Raw genomic sequence first — 20,610 nt, 5'->3', positions numbered from 1 at the left:
TCTGCCATTGAATAATATTCTGCGCTGGCGAAGTCGCCAGCGTCCGCTAGTGTGACATAATTTCATAATTGTTGCTTTTTATGCTCTTCTCTTTCTTTAAGAGTCTACTACGATTTTTTTTTTGTTATATATAACTGCTTCAATTAAAATTAAACGAATAATGTAATATTAACACTGGCTACATTGTGACAGACAACTCTAGCTTTATCAATTTTTTTATTGTCTATGTATGTGTAAAGCGAATGTGTTCGCTGCCATTTTCTATTGAATTTCCTTAAGAAAAGTAATTTTCAAACAAAAAGGTGAGCATACGTAGACAGGTATTATTATATTTTATATTTAAAAGCTTTCTACATAACGCATGCATAATCGTAGCCAAAATTCGCATTTTCGGGCTCGGATTACGTAATTTGTTGTTTCTCGCCACAAAAATGTATTTACTACAATCCATCAATACCGTTCTGCGACGGCCTTTCACGAGCGGGGAGAGCAGAGTTGTTGTCTACACCGAAAAGTTATTCTGTTTGTAGGTGTGTGCCTACCTACAGACTGCCGCAGGTTATGCGAAGAGGCTGGTATAAGTATGTCCTCGTACGGCGCTCCCGGGGCTTGGGACGGCGGGCCACCCGGCGCCGAGGCGGACTATGCCACGCAGCACGTCCCGCCGCTCGCCGCGCCCATCCCCACCACGGACCCCTGGACTGGTGTCAGCTACAGCTCCTACGGCCAGCCCCACTTCGATTACCAGCACTATGCTCCCACGGGTTACGGTTATAATTACGATTCGGGTTATTACTCTCGGTCTGACGGCTTTTATAAATACCCAGATACGAGGGATACTTATTCTGCGGCACCAAGTGGCTACGACTATGCTAGGGCTCGAGGGCGCTCCCGCTCTCCTGTCGGCGCCACGTCCGGCGACCGGAGGCAGACGGCTTATAAATCGAAGTCTAGAAGTGTTTCTCCTTATAAAAGGAAAGAAAGATCTTATTCAAGGAAACGGGACAGTAGCTATGAAGAGAGTAGTAGAAAAAGACATTCTAAAAGTAGATCTAAGTCAAGGCGTGCTAAGTATTCTTCCAGTGACCATTCTAGTTCACGGTCTAGGTCTTACTCTCGGTCTCCAATAAAGAAAAATACAAGAAAAAGGAGCCCATCAGAGTCACCTCATTCTGAAAGATCACGTAGAGGCAGTGATCATTCATTGACTCCTCCAATAAAGAAGAGTAAGACACGTCGCAATCATTCATGTACTCCTAGTGGTAAGAGAAGCACTCATAAAAAGTCAGCCAGTGTTGATAGAGAAATAGTAAAGCACAAAGAGAGATCTTATTCTAGTAAAGAAAAGAGACAAAATAAAACTTTATCTACTAGAAAACAAAAGGAGCTCTCAGAAACCCCACCAAAAGCTTATAAAAAAACTGACACCTCACCTGGAACACCTAAAGTTCATAAAAGATCTGACCATTCTCTCACCCCACCAAGAAAATATAAAAACAAGGGAAGGAGATCACCAACACAACAGAGGAAACCAAGGGATAGTTCTGTTACACCTCCAAAATGTTATGCCAGGAGTCAATCGTTTTCCAGCTCTGATTCAAACTCATCACAGAAACAATCGAAGCGTAAACACTCGGGCACTCCAAAATCAAATCATTCCAGATCTAGATCAGTATCCAGCCATTCATCTGGATCCTCTAGACGTTCAAGATCCAAATCACGTCACCGGAATAGACGTGGCTCACCTAAACCTAAATCCCGCTCAAAGGGAAATGTAAAACGTCGGTCTGAAAGCAAAAGCAGATCTCAGTCACGATCATTATCAAGAGGAAAAGAAAGGATCACTTCATCTTCGAAGTCCAAATCAAAATCTAGATCTAGATCTCGTAGTCATAATGGAACTCCGAGTGATGACGAACGACGTGGACAATTTACAGTCGCTGACAGAAAGCGTTATTGGAAAATGCACAGAAGTCGGCAGGAAAAGAAGGACAGAGCTAAGAGCCCACAGAAAGAGGTCAAACCACCACCGGGTGCTGTTGAGTCTACCACAGTAGATGACATTGAGTATGGTGATCCACCAGAAATAGAAGGTCCCAACTTTGCTGATATGCTCCCAACACCAGATCAAGTTGTACAAAGTTCTGCTTCCACATCAAAATCTAAACCCATGACTATGCCTATTAAAAATGATGGTAGCTTCTTGGAAATGTTTAAGAAAATGCAAGAAGTCACTAAGCCAACTATGGAGCCAGAGAAAAAGCCAATTAAAAAACCAGTATTACCATTTATAGGAAAAAGACGAGGGGGCAGAGTCCTTAAAACTGGCTTGGTAAAGAAAGCAAAAGCAATAGATGAACAAACCGTTGACAACACTCCAAAAGATGCATGGTCACTTTATATGCAGGAAGTTAAAAAATACAGAGAGACATCTTGTGAGGAGGAACGGAAGACGAGGCCTCTAGTTAAATAATGATAAAATAACTTTTGTATCGTAAACTCTGCTTATCTTTAATTTAATAATCTTGTTTTCTATTATATGTTTATTGTCATTGTATTTAGTATCTGTGAAACAGCTAATAAAGAACAAAAGGAATGAATTTACTTGTTCTTTGGTTGCAGTAAAATGCCAGAAATGATCAAATCGCCCGCTGACATCAAAACAGCTCCCTTCGACCCTCGGTTCCCTAACCAAAACCAGACAAGGTAATGTAAAGACAGATTTTAATAACACTGTCACTGACAACTGGATACACCTGCCTTGCAGTCATACATTTCATCCTGGCCATGGAGTCCTTAAAATGGAGTCATTTTTAATTTTATTAATTAACTACTCACATAGTTAAGATATGTAATATAGGTTATAAGAGCTAGGTGGCAAATATAAATGAAATAATTAAAACAAAAAAAATTTATGTGTATTAATGGTTGTAAAAGTATATGTGAAATTATTGTTGCATAAAAATTTAGAATACTCTGAATTTTCGAATTACAAAAATTAAACCGTATTTTTTTAAATTACCATTTGAATTCATTCACCAAATAGAACCATCATATTTCATTCATCGTGAGTTACTTTTAGTTTGCTTGTGTTTGAATTGAAATCTATGCATATGTTTAATTGATTCTACTTGAAACAGACAGCTTTGGTCAACTAACACGTTGAAACCGTAAAAAATCGATATCATTTTGGAGGCGAGCCAAGCGCTTCGCCGTGTTTCATCTGCAATATGACGCGTAGACGGAGGCGCATTTTTTCCGCAATGTTCAAACAGCTTGGATGTTACAAGTTGAATACCTTCTGATTGACCTTAGACACAACTTGGGTTTTACAAAATATTTTTATACAATTAAAAATCAATCAAGTTTTTACATTCACTCTTGTAAATTATTCATCAGAAAATGTAGGTTTTTCTTGAAATTACTATTATCACGTATAATGTTCAGGCACTGCTACCAGAGCTACCTGGACTTCCACCGGTGCCAGAAAGTGAGGGGGGAGAAGTACGAGCCCTGCAACTACTTCATGCGCGTGTACAAGTCGCTCTGCCCCAATGAGTGGGTAGACAAGTGGGACACCCAGCGCTCCGAGGGCACCTTCCCCGGCAGAATCTAACTGATCACGTCTACGTTGTTATATTTAATTTAATTTTCGCATAGGAAGCAGTGATAGATAATTAAATGAGTTAATTACGAGTGTTTTGTTTGATTTAAGATTCCCATTTTACCCAAGTTTAGGCCCGGTAAACGACCGCGATCTTTTTTATGTGGAACACTCATTGAAATATAAATCACCAATATTAAGATAATGGCCAAGTTCTTACGAACGAGATGATCAGAGACAATGTTTGCCTTGCCAAAAATAATAGCAATTGCGCATACATACTGAAAACATTCAGTTAAAACAAGGGTGTACTAAGTATACTAAATGGCCATTAATGTAAGAGTGTCGAGTATTCATTTCCAGTACAAACCATTTACCCAACTCGCTATATGTACTCTACACTGTAACTTTTCATAAAATTTGAAGACTTTTCATTAAAATTTTATTTCAAATTCAAGAAAAACCCTGAATTATATCAAAGTAAACGTATCAAACGTAAAATATACTGAAAATAATTTTTATATAGGTCCTGGAAATGCTCCCTTTTCTCTTTGCTCATCCCATTGCGATATCCAGAAGTTTGGGCAGATCGTTTCGAAGTATCGCTTGAATATTTTGCAGTCATCCACTTCTCCGAGCAGTCGAGTACATTTGTAAAAGTCGCAGTAGTTATCATAACACGCTCTGAAAACATTTTAAAGGCCACCTTAATAGGCGATTAGTAGTGACCTCTCGACTAAGCTAAATCTGGTGGGCTAAGACCTTTGTTTACAGCTAAGATTATATTATTGGTGTAAATGAAAATAAAGTGGTCATTCATTTTTTAGTATTTGATATTTTTGATTTGTGTTTTCTTATCGTGAAAGTATAAATTGAATATTCATAAGCAATATTTTCGAAAGGTTTTCTTTGATATACTCACTTTGTCTGATTTTGAAATGGATACCTCGGATCGAAACGAAGAGTTCTAAATTCTTGATCGCACATTTTGCACGATTTATTTTAGTAATAAATTATTTGGGATACAGATTTAAAAAATGTCAAAAACTGACAGAGTGAATAAATCCAATTGGATTTTTTTCTTTAACTCTATATGGTTTTTATAAGTGAAACCTTTTTCGTTTATAGAAAGGTTTTAATTACGCCAAAAACAATTTTATTACCATCTGAGTTTCACAGGGCAGGCAGTATTTTCATTTGTCTTTATTTTGTAAAATACTGCAAATGTACGCTAGCATAGAGCCACGCAGTCTGTGTTCGTACTTATATCTTTCTGTTATCAAGAAAATAATCTGTCCAATTTATGATTTCACATTGTTTAAAATAAGTACTCGTATTCGTATATTTAATGCTGCCTCATGCATAATAGTTCTGCGATAAAATGGCACTCGGAGTTTTATAGTTGCAACGATATCAAATCTATTGTTACGTGCTAACAAAGCGGTACTCAAGCAGATTAGACGCATTTAATATAGATCGAAAGTCTTTATATTGATTACGATATCATACAAAAGTTATTGAACGGTATCTTTTTACTGCAATAGTGGTATTTTCTAATCACCTTTATTCTCTTTGTCACAAGATGCATTTTACCATAAATCGTTCTATTGAGATTATATGACATAGATAAGTTCATAGAATTTCAAGATAAAAACGTATGTCGATCGCTGAGAATTGTTCGAAATGAGTTAATATTGCGACGGATTTTGAAATGATAATTGTTTTTAATAAAAATAACAACAATATTAATAATGTTTAACTCCTGCTTTCATATTACGTGACTTGGAAAATTTAACCCAGTAGTTCACAGGGCTTCTATTAAGAAGTGCATAATTAGGGATAACGTAATAAAAATGAGATTTCGTACTAAAATTGAGAGTAATTATTTCTTGAGTTCTCGAATGGTGCCGAAATCGGTTTAAATAACAAAAACAAACTTAATAATAAGTCAGTTAACGAGTATTATTATTTTTTTTTTATAACAAAAGGTGGCAAACGAGCAAGCGGCCACCTCAATCCGCCAAAATGGCGAAGCGACCGCTGCCTATAGACATCCGCAATTGCAGATGCGTTGCCTACCCTTATCCAACGGAGGAGGAGACGCACATAAAGAGGATATTTCCCCTTCCTATGCATATCCTCCACCGTCAAATCCACTTCCTCTTTCCATCCTCTTCTTGTGAGAAAAGGGTGGTAAAGAGAAAGGGACTAAAATTAGGCCTCCGGCACCACACTCATCAGACGAAACACGGAATTGTTTCCATTTCACGCCTGTCTTCTGTGTGGTCGTGGTATTACACCGGGCGTGCCGGCCTATTCGTGCTAAGGTGTTTAAGCGGGCACTACCACTATTAAATTAATTGCGCCAATGCTGCGGAAATCGCTCTCTACATTGGGGTAGTACCATAAAAATAAACTTTCTTGTGACAAATGATTGTGACACTTTTTGCCGTCTGCACACAAGGAAATAAAAAACAAATGAACATTTGCACAGATATGTATTCCATTAATTATTACATATTTGTTACCGTAAGTTTCCAATAGCGGAAAAAACAACATATTTTACCACACAAATGAATAACAGTGTGAACCCACGTTTATAAATATACATATTTAAAAAAAAATTAAGTCAGTATGATTGTTATTGCCTTAATAAAAATTGTTGATAGCATTAGAAATAGAAAATTGTAAACTAAACATTTTTAGTCAAACGATGAAAAATAATAATCTACATTGTCCAAATTAACATTTATTTATTTAACCAGCTATCAAATTTGCATAACTCTATATATTAATTATATTTAATTTGAATACTTAAAGTATTTAATTATAACAAACTACAATTTAATGAGAATGACACTTGTATCACCATAGACACAAACACTCGCACCATAGAGTAAGAAAAGAGCGTGGGCGTCCCCACGAGGGGGCAGTTGCCCCTCTAGAGACCAAAATTGTTATTTCTACAATCCACAGACCCTTGAGTAGTGCAGGTTAGGTTAAAATAGAGCCGGTAACCCTAAAAATTAACTTATCTGTTTATCATTAAAGAATTCTCTTTACAGTATAGCGATTTTACTACTAACCGCCCGCTCTCCTTGGTACCCTTCCCTGACTAACGGCCTGGTCTTTCCACTTAATCCCTCAATGATCTTCAATTGAGGCTCCAGAGCCACGTGTGAATCTTTGGCTCCTTAAATGCTTATATTGTTCTTTCTAGCAGATTCTTTCTACTTTCCTAGCAGATGCAAACTCATTGTTCGCATTCATGAATACTAAATTTATTTACTGTAAAACAAATTGATTTGGCTCCTTATTCTTTTTACCGGCCACTGGAATCATAGTGACGCCTATGGTTTGGAGTTCATTGTCTCTGGATGGTGAGTGCTGGTGAGCAGTCAGTGGTCGTGCTTGGGGCCGCTGAGCGTGGCGCACTGCTGCTGGCGGTGCAGGATGCCGAGGCACTGCAGCAGACACTGCATGCTGGCCGCCGACGTCGCCTAACGCAATAATCAAATATACTAAGAGTGTACCTTTGAATAAACTATCGCACAACTGTTTTGTCGCACTTTGATTTCTATGACCTTATATGGAGGTGCGCAGACTTCTCCTATTTTAGTTGTGCAAGTAAACAATCGACAGTCACACAACAATTGTGCTATAGTTTGGTCAAAGGTACCATTAAGTAATTTTTGAGAAAAAATTTAGTACCTTTCGCCCGTGACTCCGTTCAAATGGAATTAAAAACTCTATATGTTCCTCCTTCTATATCTATGCCCATTTTCAACAAGATCCATTCAGCCATTTAGGCTATAAACTCTAAAACATCCTTCCATCTACACTTTCACATTTATAATATTATTCAGATAATAAGAAATAACATAATAATTTAGATATGTACCTTTAAAAGTAAGAGATCTGGGTCTGTATGTGGAAAAGGTGAATCTGATGATTCAATGCATCTCGCCAAAGCTGCGTCACTGGAAAATGTATACAGAAATGTTTAAATTTAACCTATGAAGCAATAATTTACACTCGGATTGATTTTTCTGTATTTAATTTTTGGATGTCTTGACAGGTTAAATAACTAGCAAATTTTCGTCATTTAGATATATGACCTTCTTGGTTACAGCAATGTTTAAACTATACTTGCTAAAAATCAGCTCAATTCTAGTCTTATTCTATCACTGCATGTTTGACATAGCTCGGTGTACCTGAGCTCGGTGGCCTGCAGCTGTTGCCGCGCGGAGGCCATGGCGTCGTGCACCGCAAGCTGCTCGCGCGGCTGCAGTGGCGGGTTCGCGCCCATCGCCTGAAGACAGACATTCAACTTCTATATCCTCATGTTCCCATCCTCATGCTACTCTCATACTGAGTTTTTGTCTTCAAGTTAATCTATCTTCCGATTTAGTTTTTGAATTTAGTTAATTGTAATGTAAATTTTAATCTCACACTAGTCAAGTTTAATTTTAATTTTGATTTTTAATAATTTATTGATTATAAACTAGGTTAGAAATAGTGATGAAGGCTGTGATAAAGAAATAAGAAATATGTAATTTATATTTAGAAAGTCTGTTAACAATTTTAAAAATAAAAACCCCCGTATCCCAGGTCGCTGAGGAATATATGTCAGGAGAATGATGGGAGTGGCAAGTGGAGCCAAAAAAAAATCTTCCAACATCGCCACTTTCTTTCTGATGTCACCCTTCATCTATCTATCTATCCACCTATTCTTTCTTGGTCTACCTTTGTTAGTATACTATGTTATTTACAGTTAAAAAATACATAATGGCTCAAAGTTAAATAACAGAATTACATTATTTTCTGTGTAACCTCTGAATTTATAATCATACAGAATAAAAATGTTAATTAGACGAAACTGACTTTTGTGTGTATCTCAGCTATAGCTCTAAGCCCATTCACCCACTCCTGCCTCGCTCTGGCGTCAGTAGCGCGGAGCTTTAGCATGTCTCCTGAAGCGCAGTTGATGGTGAACGTACGAGAGTCCTCGTCACTTGGACATATCACCGCTGCAGCTAAATGTGCCTGAAATCACAAATACAAGATATGGTTTAATGCTTGCATGTGTAATTTAAAACTTTATGTTATTCTAGCAATAGCATTATGTTACTTTAGCAATAGCATTCACAAAATCTATTTTCAAATAAAATTATTTACCAACCTCCCCTCGAGCAGGTTGTCCTGGCTGGATAGTATCACCAGGACCATCGAAAAGATAATAAGAAAGTACTCCAGTCTCCGGATCCACCGCAAACCATCGCTGCTGCCATCCTTTTACTACATTAGTGTATTTGTATAGCTGCCCCGAAAGCGGTCGATGAGAACCTAAGCCTGTAGTCTTCATCATATTAAACCTAAAGTCTAAAGTTTAAAATATCATGATCTTTGCCAACAAAGTACAACACCACCAGATGGTAATTAATATGAAAATATTAACAAATAAAAAGTTAATTTCATTGATATACAAAATTTAAATGACTATAACAAAAGGGAGAAATCGGGAGGATAGTTGACATTGACATCAGCAAGTGTCACTGTCAACTGTCAAAGGATAATGTCCAATGTTTCGATTAGAAATAAAATATTTTTGGAACTACTTAAAAAGTATTTTTCTACTTAAAACCAAATTAACTGTTTTTTATTTTATTTTTATATTTGTTATGTTTCGTAATGTCGCACTAGCATGGAAGGAATAAGTACTACGTACAACAGGAATTAGTTCTATCTGTACATCTTGCAGTTAAAATAAAGAAAATAAAACCTTGTTCGAAGGGCGTAAGGGTTTTGGTGCACGCAAAATAAAATTGAAGCCGAGTGAGAGGGCTACAAGTGTCCACTGTGTCCCTTTCTAACAGTGACCTAGAGTTGCCAGATCCTTTCGTTGTTTGTAGAAAAATAGGCGATTGGTGTAATGTAATAAAGTAAAAACATTTACTTTTAAAATGTTTCTAAATATTGATAATAAGTTATTGGCGACATGTTAAAACAATGTTATTTGTTGTTACTTATAAAAAATTATTATCACAAAAGATTTGCGATTGGCGTACAGGTTTTCTTTTATGTGTTTGAAATTTGGACAACTACACTGACAACCCCACATTACATTCCGACTAAGACGTTAACGGGAGAGTTTTTTGATTTCGTGATATTTTTGAAGAATCTTAGTTTAAATGGGAAGAATTTATGTCGTGGAGGCTTGCCGAAGCGAGTATTATGCTGATTGTGGGTTATATTTTTACAGGTAATAGCCCTCTTTGGTAATAGCTATAAACATAATTTGTTGGTGAAGCATTACGGTGACCATGCATGACTATCCAGTGCTGCTTCAAGAACAAAAAACAAACACTTAAGCATTTATTTCTTCCTTTCTCTATTAAAATAACTTTGTTTTAATTTCAGAATTAAGATATAAGGAATAAGCTAGGTTTGCGGCATAAACTTCACAAGACTGTTATTCAGCAACGTCTGATTCAGAATTTTGGTAAATATTTTAATGATAACCATAATACATTAAAATCCATCTGAAGCAATAACCTGCTAACGTAACACAACAAAACAATATTTTTTTTAATTAGCATTCTTAAATTACATTGCAACATAGTCACCATCGCCGGAGAGGGGTAAAAGGTACAGTTATAGAGGTCTCGCTCGGCTTCAATTTTGCGACATGAGCTCATTCCTGTTCTAGTAGTACTTCCATGCGCACCAGTAATTGTAAATAATTTAAAACTCAAGGATTTTAGATAAATTAAGTATCTTCAATTTGGAATAAAAATAAATAGCCAAAATAACAATACTTTTAATTTGTTCATCATTATTTATTTACATGAGTAATCTACGCTTTCTTGTATTAAATTCACTAATCATAATTGATACAGTAGGCCAACATGGAGCTAACATTTTTTTTACTTGCAAATCCAAACAAAATAATCATGCGCGTTTCACACTTGGCCAGTACAGTTAGACAGTCTTGAAGGCCGGTAATACATTGTATGGACTCACTGAAACAGTTAATTGACAGTCCAGTTTCTGAACTCTGTTGACCAATTGTACTGGCTATGTGTGAATCGCGCATCAAGGAAAAACCAACGAAAACGAAAACGTTATACCGGTTTCTGTGATCTGTCAAATTCCTAATTTCCTGCAACTCAAGCGATTTGTCCTGTATACTTAGCTGTAAATAGAGTTTATTTGTGGTATTTCGTATAAAACATACATTTTAGCTTTAAATAAGTCGTATGTTATACTATAGTATACGACAATCCCTTTATCAAAGAGAATGCATTATTAAAACTCCTTCAATTCCCATAAAATAATTTACAAGATGTTTAAATTAGTGCGTATTGATGATGAAGGGCATCACGAAATTCCGTTGTCGGATGGTAAACAAGTGATAGGACGAGGGAATTTTCTTGACGTAAGTTTATTTTTCACCATATTTTAATATTACGCCATTACCCATAAATATTAACTTTTTCCATTACCACCTTGGTGGTATGACGCAGTACCGAAGGTAGTTTTGCAACTTTGTGTAGTTGGGAAGTTTTGCGTTTACGACTAAATTGATTGACACTTTACCCTATTGTATTAATCCCAATTATGCTCTTAATTTTATATACGTAATTATATTGTATCATTATAATTTTCAAATTACGCAGATGCGAAAACTTAAAAAAATGATACTGCATTATTTATAAACAATTCAATGATCTTGTTTGGTTATCTTACATACATATGATTTTATCAACCTAATAAAAAGGTTAAACCCCATGTGCTTAATGTTTATTAGTTTTTGTTCATTACAAAAAAATCATTAGAGATATCAAATTATACTCATCTTTTACACTTACAATTTAGTTAACAATACTGTATGTATGTAATTTAAACTTGAATATGCAATATTTAAATAAAATAATAGTTAAATAATTTAAATTGACATATTTTGATGTATGCTTCAATATTCAAATTGATGTGACCGTTGTAACAGAGTACGCTATAAGTTAGTGATGGTCAACTCGAGTTCGTAACTCGAGTTGGGCGTAACTCGAGTCCACTCGAGTTGAATTCTCTTTAACTTCTTCGAAAACCGAATGGAACCGACATGGAGCGAAGTTTGACCTCTGTGAAGTAAGCCCCCTCACTTCCGTTTTTTTTGGCAAATCGTTTAAAAATTGTTAGAGGGGGTTTGAGGGAAAATAAAATCGTTTGAGAGTTCATCCGTAAAAGCAATTTAAATTTTTAATGTGAAGTTGGTAATCCCAAGCCGAGGGAATAATTTGGAAAAACTCAAAAAAACATTTACTTGTCCGTCCAGTTAACTTGAGTGCAACCCGAGTTACGAGGATTTTAACTCGAGTTAACTCGAGTTACGTTTTTCCTGAGTTGGCACATCACTACTATAAGTAGCACAAGTTATAGATAACAAAGTTTAGTCTTTAGAATGTTCAGTGACGGTCAGTTCTCTTTGCAGTGTGATGACAAAAGAGTATCAAGGAATCATGCAGAATTGGAAGTTATCGACAATTCAATAGTTATTAAGGCTGTAAGTATGATTATTTAGTTTCTAATATTAAAAATTATTTTGAAAGTATTTGTTGTTTGTTGATGATATTTTGAGTTAATACAAATTATTTTTTTTTATTTACATTATAGTTAATAAACATAATGTATAACATCCATAATATTATGTTTTCTGCAAAACATGGTAGAAAAAGTTTTAATACAATTTTTTTTTAATAAAATATAGTAAAATATCCAGTAGGACAATTTTTTCATTTGTAAATATTTTATTTCTTATGTAAATAATAGTAGAATAAATTTGATACACATCTTTTTTCAAATTGGATTAAAAAAGAGAAAAAACAAAAATAAAAACATTGTGATTTACAACTATATTCACCGTGTTTAGAGTTCAAAATCGTCTGAGATAAAAACATATCATACTATTGTTGGAGAAAAAAAAATTCAGTACATGTTGAAGGTATTGTGGTTTTACCTATACTGATATTTTTATCAATTTTATTAAACTGATTAGATAACCTGGAAGTAGAGTTATATTTCTAATATCATGTTTTTATTAAGGTTGTTCTTTATCAATAACAAAATAAAAAAGGGTTCTGTTTAATAAAATAGCTTTTAAAAAAGTATTTCAATTTCTTTTTATTTACAACTTAGAATAAAGACTTATGAATGATGTAATAGAGAGGATTTTATTTTGGAATACTGTAAAAAGTGTGTTGACAGTACAGAGGTATCACAGGTAGATTTGAATACAAATTAAATGTAAAATTACATTAGAAGTAAACAAAGTACAAATTAAAAGTAAAAAAATTACTTAATAGTTTTTTTTTATGTAAATGATATATTTTCCTTATTCGACTGGATTTTTCCTATAAAATATTGGTCTTGTTTGAATCAAATCCCTAGCAGTAAAGTACATACATGTGGCCTTATCTCCATGTTGAAGTATTTGCGTTCAATAGATAGTACTATCGGGCAGATATTGAAATGTTTGTGCGCTTATCGCAGTATATAAGTAACTTGTGACTCTCGCACACTCAGTATGCTGATGTGAAGCGGTACACTCACTGTACCTTAATGTTCTTCTATATAGAGGGTGTTCCCCTAATATTACACCTTGTAAACAAGGGCATGTTTATTATTGTGTTTCCTTGAATATCTATAAAGGTGTAGCTGATATCATTTCTTAAAAATATTCTTGTATGTGTTGAGGTAAATATTTTCTAAGAATTTAATGAATCAAAACTACAAAAGCTTCAATTTTATTACAATTTAAAAATTATGACAATATTTAATATCAAAGATAGCTTGTTAAAAAAAAATCTGCGAACATCCTGTTTACGCCCACAGTAATGGCTGCCGCGTCATCTTGTGAATACAAAACGGTTGTTGAATACTTTATCAAACACAATGAATAATATGCAAAAGGAAACTTTAATATTAAGTATTGCAGACACGTAGGACTCGCTGTCTACCACATACTACTGAATATGCAATAAAATGCAATAAAAAAAACTCCTATATATTTAAATAGCAAAAAAAAGTCTGTTAACTCTGTAAATATATCTCTATCTCCACTCCAACAAACACCAAATACTTTCTTTTAGTAATTTTTGACCGACTTCCCAAAGGAAGGAGGTACTCAATTCGTCTGTATGTTTTTTTATTTTTTATGCGACATAACTCCGCCGCTAGTGGCCCGATTTTGATAATAATTTTTTTATTAATATTACTACGCGTACACAATAACATGACAAACGTGAAAGATGTTGATGCTTATTTTTATAGGCTCTTTTAAGCCAATTTTTTATACTTCTGCTATATGCTAGAACACTAGAAATCTATTTTTATAGTAGAAACGTTAATACTATTTTATCCGACATCCATGGAGGGGCAACGCCAAGGTAACTGTAAACCGTAGATGTGTTGCTTGATGTCTATTATCATGTTATTGCGTTAGTGTAGTAATGAATATTATTCAAATGTATTATATTAATTAATGTATTCCTTTCAGTTACATATTAATCCATGTTTCTTTATTGATAAAACAATGGTTGATGCGAAAGTTATTTTGCAAAATACAATTATGAAAATCAGTCTGGGTGATACAATTGGATTCTTGAATGATAGATTTTGGTATAATGTTTGCAAAAATAACGAAATAAATGACACTTGCCTGAATATAAAGGATTTTCAACCATTAAAAGATTTAATAAATAAGCAAAAAGATATTTGTATAAAATATGATACGACCAGTGAAGAAAGTTGTCAAAAAAATGAAAAAACGTCAACAGAACAGATTTCAAATAAAACTGAGAAAGAGGAATTGGACGACAAAGCGCCGGTCTCTACTAATATAAGTAAGTATCCTTACGAGGCCAAAGTAATCATAAAGTTGCTCTAAGTAATGGACATATATCACAATATGTATTATTTTTAATGCTAATTGTGGTTTTTAACTTTTTTAAATACTTTTTAATTGAGAATTGAGCCTGGTATTTCAAGTTTTAGATTTTCGCTATATTACAAACTGGACAACTGTTGAAGTTTTGCAGTAACTCGCGCGGGAAAAACCAGATAGTAAATAAAGTAGTTAATAGGGACACCATGTATTTAATGTAATATGGATAAGTCCCTAATTTTAAAAATAACGCTTTTCTAATTTCTTTGAAGATTGTTTAAAATTAGGAACAACATTTCTAATAAGATTGTTTATTAGAAAATCCGCTGAAATAAAAATATGTAGTCACACTATTTTAACTGCGCAATCCGATCATGTTGGGACGTGTTTGCAACTATACAATGAAAATTGCTCGTGCGTTATTTATACAGAGTACCAGTTTCAATTCAAACATGTACTAGAATCTTGCTTAACACATTGAATGCCGGCGACTGGCGTAATTAGTCCAGTAAATGTATACAGTTATCCAAAATTACATAGAAATGTGTTAAGTTCTTATTTGACTGCGATGTAATTCTAATAATTTTGGTTTATTATTAACTATTAGAAACTCATAGATAACATATCAATAAAATCTATACTAATATTATGAACAGGAAAGATTTGCATTTTTGTATGTATTGGAATAACTCAAAAACCACTGGGCCGATTTTAAAAGTTCTTTCACCATTAGAAAGGTAATTTATCTATGAGTAACATAGGCTATATTTTTTAATTTCATAAGAGCGAAGTCGCGAGAACCAGCTAGTTTTTGATACGTTAATTAGTGTATTTTTTAGCTGTTGAATTTAAAAGACAAGAATTAGTATTCAATATTAACTCAAAAGTGAAAGAATTGTCAAATAAGGATGAAATAAAACCGGAGGTAGATGATGGTCTCTGCCAGTCTCCGAGTAAACGGTTAATAAAACAAGAGTCAACTAGTCCAGTGGATATAAAGAAATTGAAGACAGAAGATAATGCAGAGGATAGACTGCAATCTGCAGACAGTCATGCTGTAAGTAAATCTAATGTACTAATATTAGTAAATCATTACTAATGTAAATATGAAAGTTTAGATGGATGTTTGTTAGAGTTTGTAGCCTAAACTGTTGAACGGATCTCGAATGAAATTTTGCATAAAAAAAATAGTCTGTAAGAAGATATAAGCATATTTTTTTTTTAATTCCACGCGGACGGAATCACGGGCGAAAGTTAGTAATAACATTTTTTATAGTACCCTCATAGTGTCTAGCAAGGTTTCTTATTACAACGTCTAAATCTGTATCCACTAACAATTAGTTAGTTTACCTACAGTATTGGTTTTACCCTAAGAGCCTTTTTTACCATGCTGGGGGGGGGGGGTGTACAGATACAGGTGTTATAGAAAAAAAGTGTGATTCGCTGTTTTTGGCACCCCTATCTGCCCCTAGACACAATTGCGCCATACTTATCTCTAAATTAAAGTCTTTTGAATTAAAAAAAAAAAAAACATTTTTTTTCTTAGTTAAGTGATGAAAAAGGAAAAAAGCATTTTTTTATACCTTAATATTACGATGTTTAGAACTAAACAATATAAGATAATATGATGCAAAACGTTATGAGTCATTTCTCGTCATCGTAGTTTTGTGAAATACTTCGTAATTACGTCGAATCTTTCGAGTCTGACGCAATCTTTTTTAAATTTTAACTAGCCGTATATAAAGAAATATGACTTTTTTTAACCTATTTTCCAAATTGTAAATTTTTTATGAAAAAATAATTATTTTCACTTAACTGGCACTTATTATATTAAGATTTATCTTACTTATGTTATATCTATAAGTAATTATGTTTATTGCAGAGTACATCCGGCGCGAGTTCCGCGAGCGGCGCCTCTCCGCCCAAACAAAACCTCAAACGAGAGAGATGTATGTATGGAGAGAAATGTTATAGGTAAGTTATCACTTGTATAGTAAAACCTTTCCATAGATAGGTACACGTTGCACAAAAAATTACAAGTGTTTTTTTAATTTTTTTTAACCAATTCAATACTAGTTCTAAAGAGGAAATTTTTGTATATATTTACTCATAAATTACAAAGCCCGATAACAAAAATTCTTCCAAGAAAGCTACGTTATCGCTTAGTAATATGAGCTATATTTTTTAATTTCACGTGAACGAAGTCGCGAGCAATAGCTAGTTATTAAATAATTGTAATTTCTTTAATATGATTACTAAACGAACAAAATCGCGGGTAAAGGATAGTATTAGTAATAAATTATTGTATAAAACTGTTTTAATTTTAACATGCGGTTATGTTTTATCAAGTTCTCTTCCCGCATGTCGATTCTGATTCGAATGCCACAGTTCATATGTTATCAGCAATTATTTTATTATTCATACTGTTTTATACTGTAAATATTAATAATTATGTTTGAATACGTCTTACGTTAGTTCATGTTTATTCAAGGATGTAAAATCGTAGAGTATTAAGAAAGCCCAAGTTTAATTTTAACAGTGGTAGAGTCCGTTTTAACGTTCCGCTCGCTCCATACATTAGAAAACCACACAAAACAGGCCTGAAATGGAAATAATTCCACCTTTCGTCTGATGAGTATCCGTGCCAGAGGTCTAATATTAGACCACTTTCCCTGACCACCCTTTTCGTACAAGGAAAGGATAGGCAGGTTATGGGACGCAAGCTAAAGAAAATAACTTCTTTGTGTGTGTCCCATCTCTTAATTCCGGTGGCTTATTTGTTATTCATGTTATACTAAAAAATAAAAATAATAAGATTTCATATTTACTTTATTGCAGTTTACTTATAGAGTGGAAGGTATTTAGATTGTTGTTTTGACATTGTTGCAGGAAGAACCCGCAGCACAAGGCGCAGTTCAGTCACCCCGGGGACGCGGACTGGGGCGCGGGGGCGAAGGCGCCCTGTCCCTGGGGCTACGCCTGCGCGCGCCGCGACCCCCGCCACTGGCGCGACCACTCGCACCCCTACGGCATGCACCCGCCGCCGCCGCCAGGTACCGACCACGGTTACACTACACTCGAAACATTTTTTTACATGATCCACTGACGCTATTTATAGCTCTTCAAAACCACTGTCAATATCATTAACTAGCTTTCGCCCTCTATTCCGTCCGCGTGGTATTAAAACCAAAAGTAACTAGCCTATGTGTTCTTTCAAACTATCGTCTACATCAAATTTCATCCAGATCCGTTCAACCTTTTAGGCTACAAACTCTAACATCCATCCATCTAAACTTTTGTATTTATAACATTAGTAAGTTTTAAATAAATTGTCAATTGGTGTCACTAAATCATATTTAAAAGTTTATATTTTATTTTGTAACAAAAGATGAAGCTTATTATAATTTTGTAACATATTTTCTAACATGTCAATACAATATGAGGTGGCACTTAACTTGACAACTAGCATAGTACCTTTCAAAGAAGTTACCGGCGAAAAAATTTTCACTATGTCTAGTCTATATACTTCTTAAATATCTTTGACCCTTTCAACACATTTTTTTCCCTCTAAACCCCTATTCCATACAAATAGGGCAAACTTTTTGAAATATCACACTACTGCCTTTACCCCGCGACTTCGTCCATACCTATTTAAAAATAATACAAACAGTCATTATGTTTTATTATAAATGAAAAATCTATTTCGAATTAGTCGCGTATCTTTAGTGTTTTGAAAGAAAGTAATGCATTTGTTGGAACTTTAAATCAGTTTGTGATTTTAAAGCTCTGTAACTTCATCCAACTATTACAAACTTTATGAGAAGATAGACTTTAAGTTTGAAACAGAGTAAGTGGCCCAATAGTTTATTAATTCATTAATTGAATTGCAAAACGTCCTATACTATTTGCTCCAGTTTTATTAAATAGAAAGGGATTATTAATTTGACGGGTGATTCTAGTTGGGTTGAACGACCGATTGATTCTATAAATTCGATTGTCTGAAAAAGTTCCCATTGGGTCGATCAGTCCAACACGAAACATCCTAATTTACCTCCCCCCCCCCAGGAAAAGGTGATTTTCGATTAGCGATATCGTTAAAATCGACAAAATTAGTTAAAACGCATAGCAAGAAATTAGTAATCAAATGTTGTCAGTTGTATTTTTGAGTTTTCGATCAGCGATACCTATAATCGAATGTCATCTAAGCGGGCTGGAGTAAACAGTCGATTTTTTTCTCCATACAAACGTATAGAGTGTCAGCATTAACTCGAGTTGTCTGTCGCAGGTATCCAGAAGAAGAAGACGCACATTGTGCAGAAGAACGGGAAAATCTTCTATATAAACGCGCACGCAGTTAATTTCTTCGACGACCACTTCGAGGCCGAAGACTCGGATGGCGACAGCGTCGATTATGATTATGAATTTGATTGAATTATTTATTAATTACTTTAAAGTTCAATAAATATCGTAAATAAAAAAAATAAATGACATTTTTTTTTCATGTTTCATGTTAAAAATAAGAATTTAATAAACAGTTGTAAACTACTACTGTCCTTGTAATTCATTAAAATTTATTGAACATGTAAAAATAATTTAAATCATATTTTTGTTGTTGGAAAGAAAGGTTGTTTTGTATCAAACATTAATATAAAGTGATATTAGGAATATTTGATTAAAAGTTTAGAGTAAAATCTACAATCTTGTTAACTAAGACACTCCTGGGGAGAATATTTGTGCTATGGGGGAAGGGGTTAGATTTAAATGCGCAGGCGCATCGCACGATAGGGTTTTTATTTTTTTACACTTTCTACATTAGACACTCACATTAAATACATTTTTTATAAAATTAAAGTAAATACCCAACTATGTGAACATTTCCAAACTTGGCTAGTAGTAGCCAGTCGTTCGTCACTTATATATTGACTATTTTATTGTTAATTATTAGTTATTAGTACATACACTTCAATGAATGTTTAAAAACAATGAAGATTAACTTGTGTATTATTGCACTTCATAATAAAATATCTCAACTGTCGTTGGGAATAAAATAAAAGCGTGTTTCATTGTTACGAACCAAGTAACTAAGAATAAAGAATCAGGTGAAACGGACAGCCTTTGCCATCCCTGCGCTGGTTTCCAGCTGGCCTCCTTGCTTTGTATTTAATGGAAGGTTACGGGTATTACCTTCATTAACTGAATTATATATAAAAAAATAATATACTTATCCTAAAAACAAACATCCCTGTATAATAACTGATTTGTTCGATGTTTTCCCACCGTAATTTTTTGTATGGCAGGTAGAAGAAAAAACAGAACAAAGAGGCGTTCTAGTGGAGAATCGCCAGAAGATCTCATAGTGACAGGGAAGAGAGTGAGAAAGACTATACAGAGGGAGGCGTGGAGTGGAAGTGAGTCGGAGGAGGATCCATACGGTACGGATGATTCTGATGACTGGCAACCTCCGAGCGATGTCTCCGAAACTCAAGACTACTCCCAGGCCTCGCAGTTTTTATAATTATAAGTTTATTGTTTGAATTTAATAAAAATATTAATAAATGTTACTTTTAACTATGTTTTTGGCTAACTTTATTACATATACATTTGGACACAGATATTACAGATATATTCTTGCCAGCCTTAAGGTTACAGGCAAAAGGTCTGTCAGGATTGCACTAAATAAATTATCTCTCCCTATTCCACCATTTGTCCAATTTGACCATACAATTTTTGGGTTACGTGAGATGAATACCCGATCGTCTCGTATGCATAATACGAGACTTCTTAAGTTGCCGCACGTTCCGCTACCGCGTCGAGGGAGTGTGTTCTAGATCGCACCCTGTTCGAGCCGGGGTGCCTCAAGGGTCGGTGTTAGGTCCAGTCCTTTTTAGCCTTTATACCAACGATATTCCACGCGTACGCGGCGTCGAATTAGCGTTATTTGCCGATGACACCTGCATTTTTACATCAGGCCGTAAGCCTGATGCTATCTGCCGACGTCTACAGACTGCAGCAAACACCCTTGGTGCCTGGTTTAGGAAATGGAGGATCGAAATAAATCCCACCA

The 20,610-nt window shown here is 34.6% G+C and overlaps 3 protein-coding genes across 4 annotated transcripts; 2 read left to right on the top strand and 1 right to left on the bottom strand.

The window, feature by feature from the left end:
• Positions 1–184: 184 nt before the first annotated feature.
• LOC106100290 (serine/arginine-rich splicing factor 4) lies at positions 185–2,604 on the top strand. The gene is made up of 2 exons (XM_013279112.1): positions 185–302; positions 531–2,604. Exon 2 carries the CDS (start codon positions 584–586, stop codon positions 2,471–2,473), a length of 1,890 nt encoding a protein of 629 aa, XP_013134566.1. The 5' UTR covers positions 185–302; positions 531–583; the 3' UTR covers positions 2,474–2,604.
• Positions 2,605–6,314: 3,710 nt separating this feature from the next.
• LOC106100259 (oxysterol-binding protein-related protein 11) lies at positions 6,315–9,143 on the bottom strand. Its single transcript, XM_013279055.1, has 5 exons — positions 8,787–9,143; positions 8,489–8,650; positions 7,819–7,916; positions 7,506–7,584; positions 6,315–7,104 (listed from the first exon to the last, which is right to left on the bottom strand). Exons 1-5 carry the CDS (start codon positions 8,970–8,972, stop codon positions 7,003–7,005), a joined length of 627 nt encoding a protein of 208 aa, XP_013134509.1. The 5' UTR covers positions 8,973–9,143; the 3' UTR covers positions 6,315–7,002.
• Positions 9,144–10,670: 1,527 nt separating this feature from the next.
• On the top strand, positions 10,671–20,120 carry LOC106100292 (aprataxin and PNK-like factor). Of its 2 annotated transcripts, none has more exons than XM_013279115.1 (7): positions 10,671–11,042; positions 12,096–12,167; positions 14,160–14,505; positions 15,386–15,603; positions 16,429–16,520; positions 17,436–17,599; positions 19,844–20,120. In XM_013279115.1, exons 1-7 carry the CDS (start codon positions 10,950–10,952, stop codon positions 20,059–20,061), a joined length of 1,203 nt encoding a protein of 400 aa, XP_013134569.1. In that variant the 5' UTR covers positions 10,671–10,949; the 3' UTR covers positions 20,062–20,120. The 2 variants fall into 2 exon arrangements, with proteins under 2 accessions (XP_013134569.1, XP_013134570.1); XM_013279116.1 differs by lacking the exon at positions 19,844–20,120 and adding an exon at positions 18,832–19,599 and having other exon boundaries at positions 10,680–11,042.
• Positions 20,121–20,610: the final 490 nt, after the last annotated feature.

The sequence above is a fragment of the Papilio polytes genome, unplaced genomic scaffold (assembly GCF_000836215.1).
Source record: "Papilio polytes unplaced genomic scaffold, Ppol_1.0 DF824058.1, whole genome shotgun sequence".
NCBI lineage: Eukaryota > Metazoa > Arthropoda > Insecta > Lepidoptera > Papilionidae > Papilio > Papilio polytes.
The sequence above is the reverse complement of the archived record's forward strand: the minus strand, read 5'-3'. Positions and strand labels throughout refer to the sequence as shown.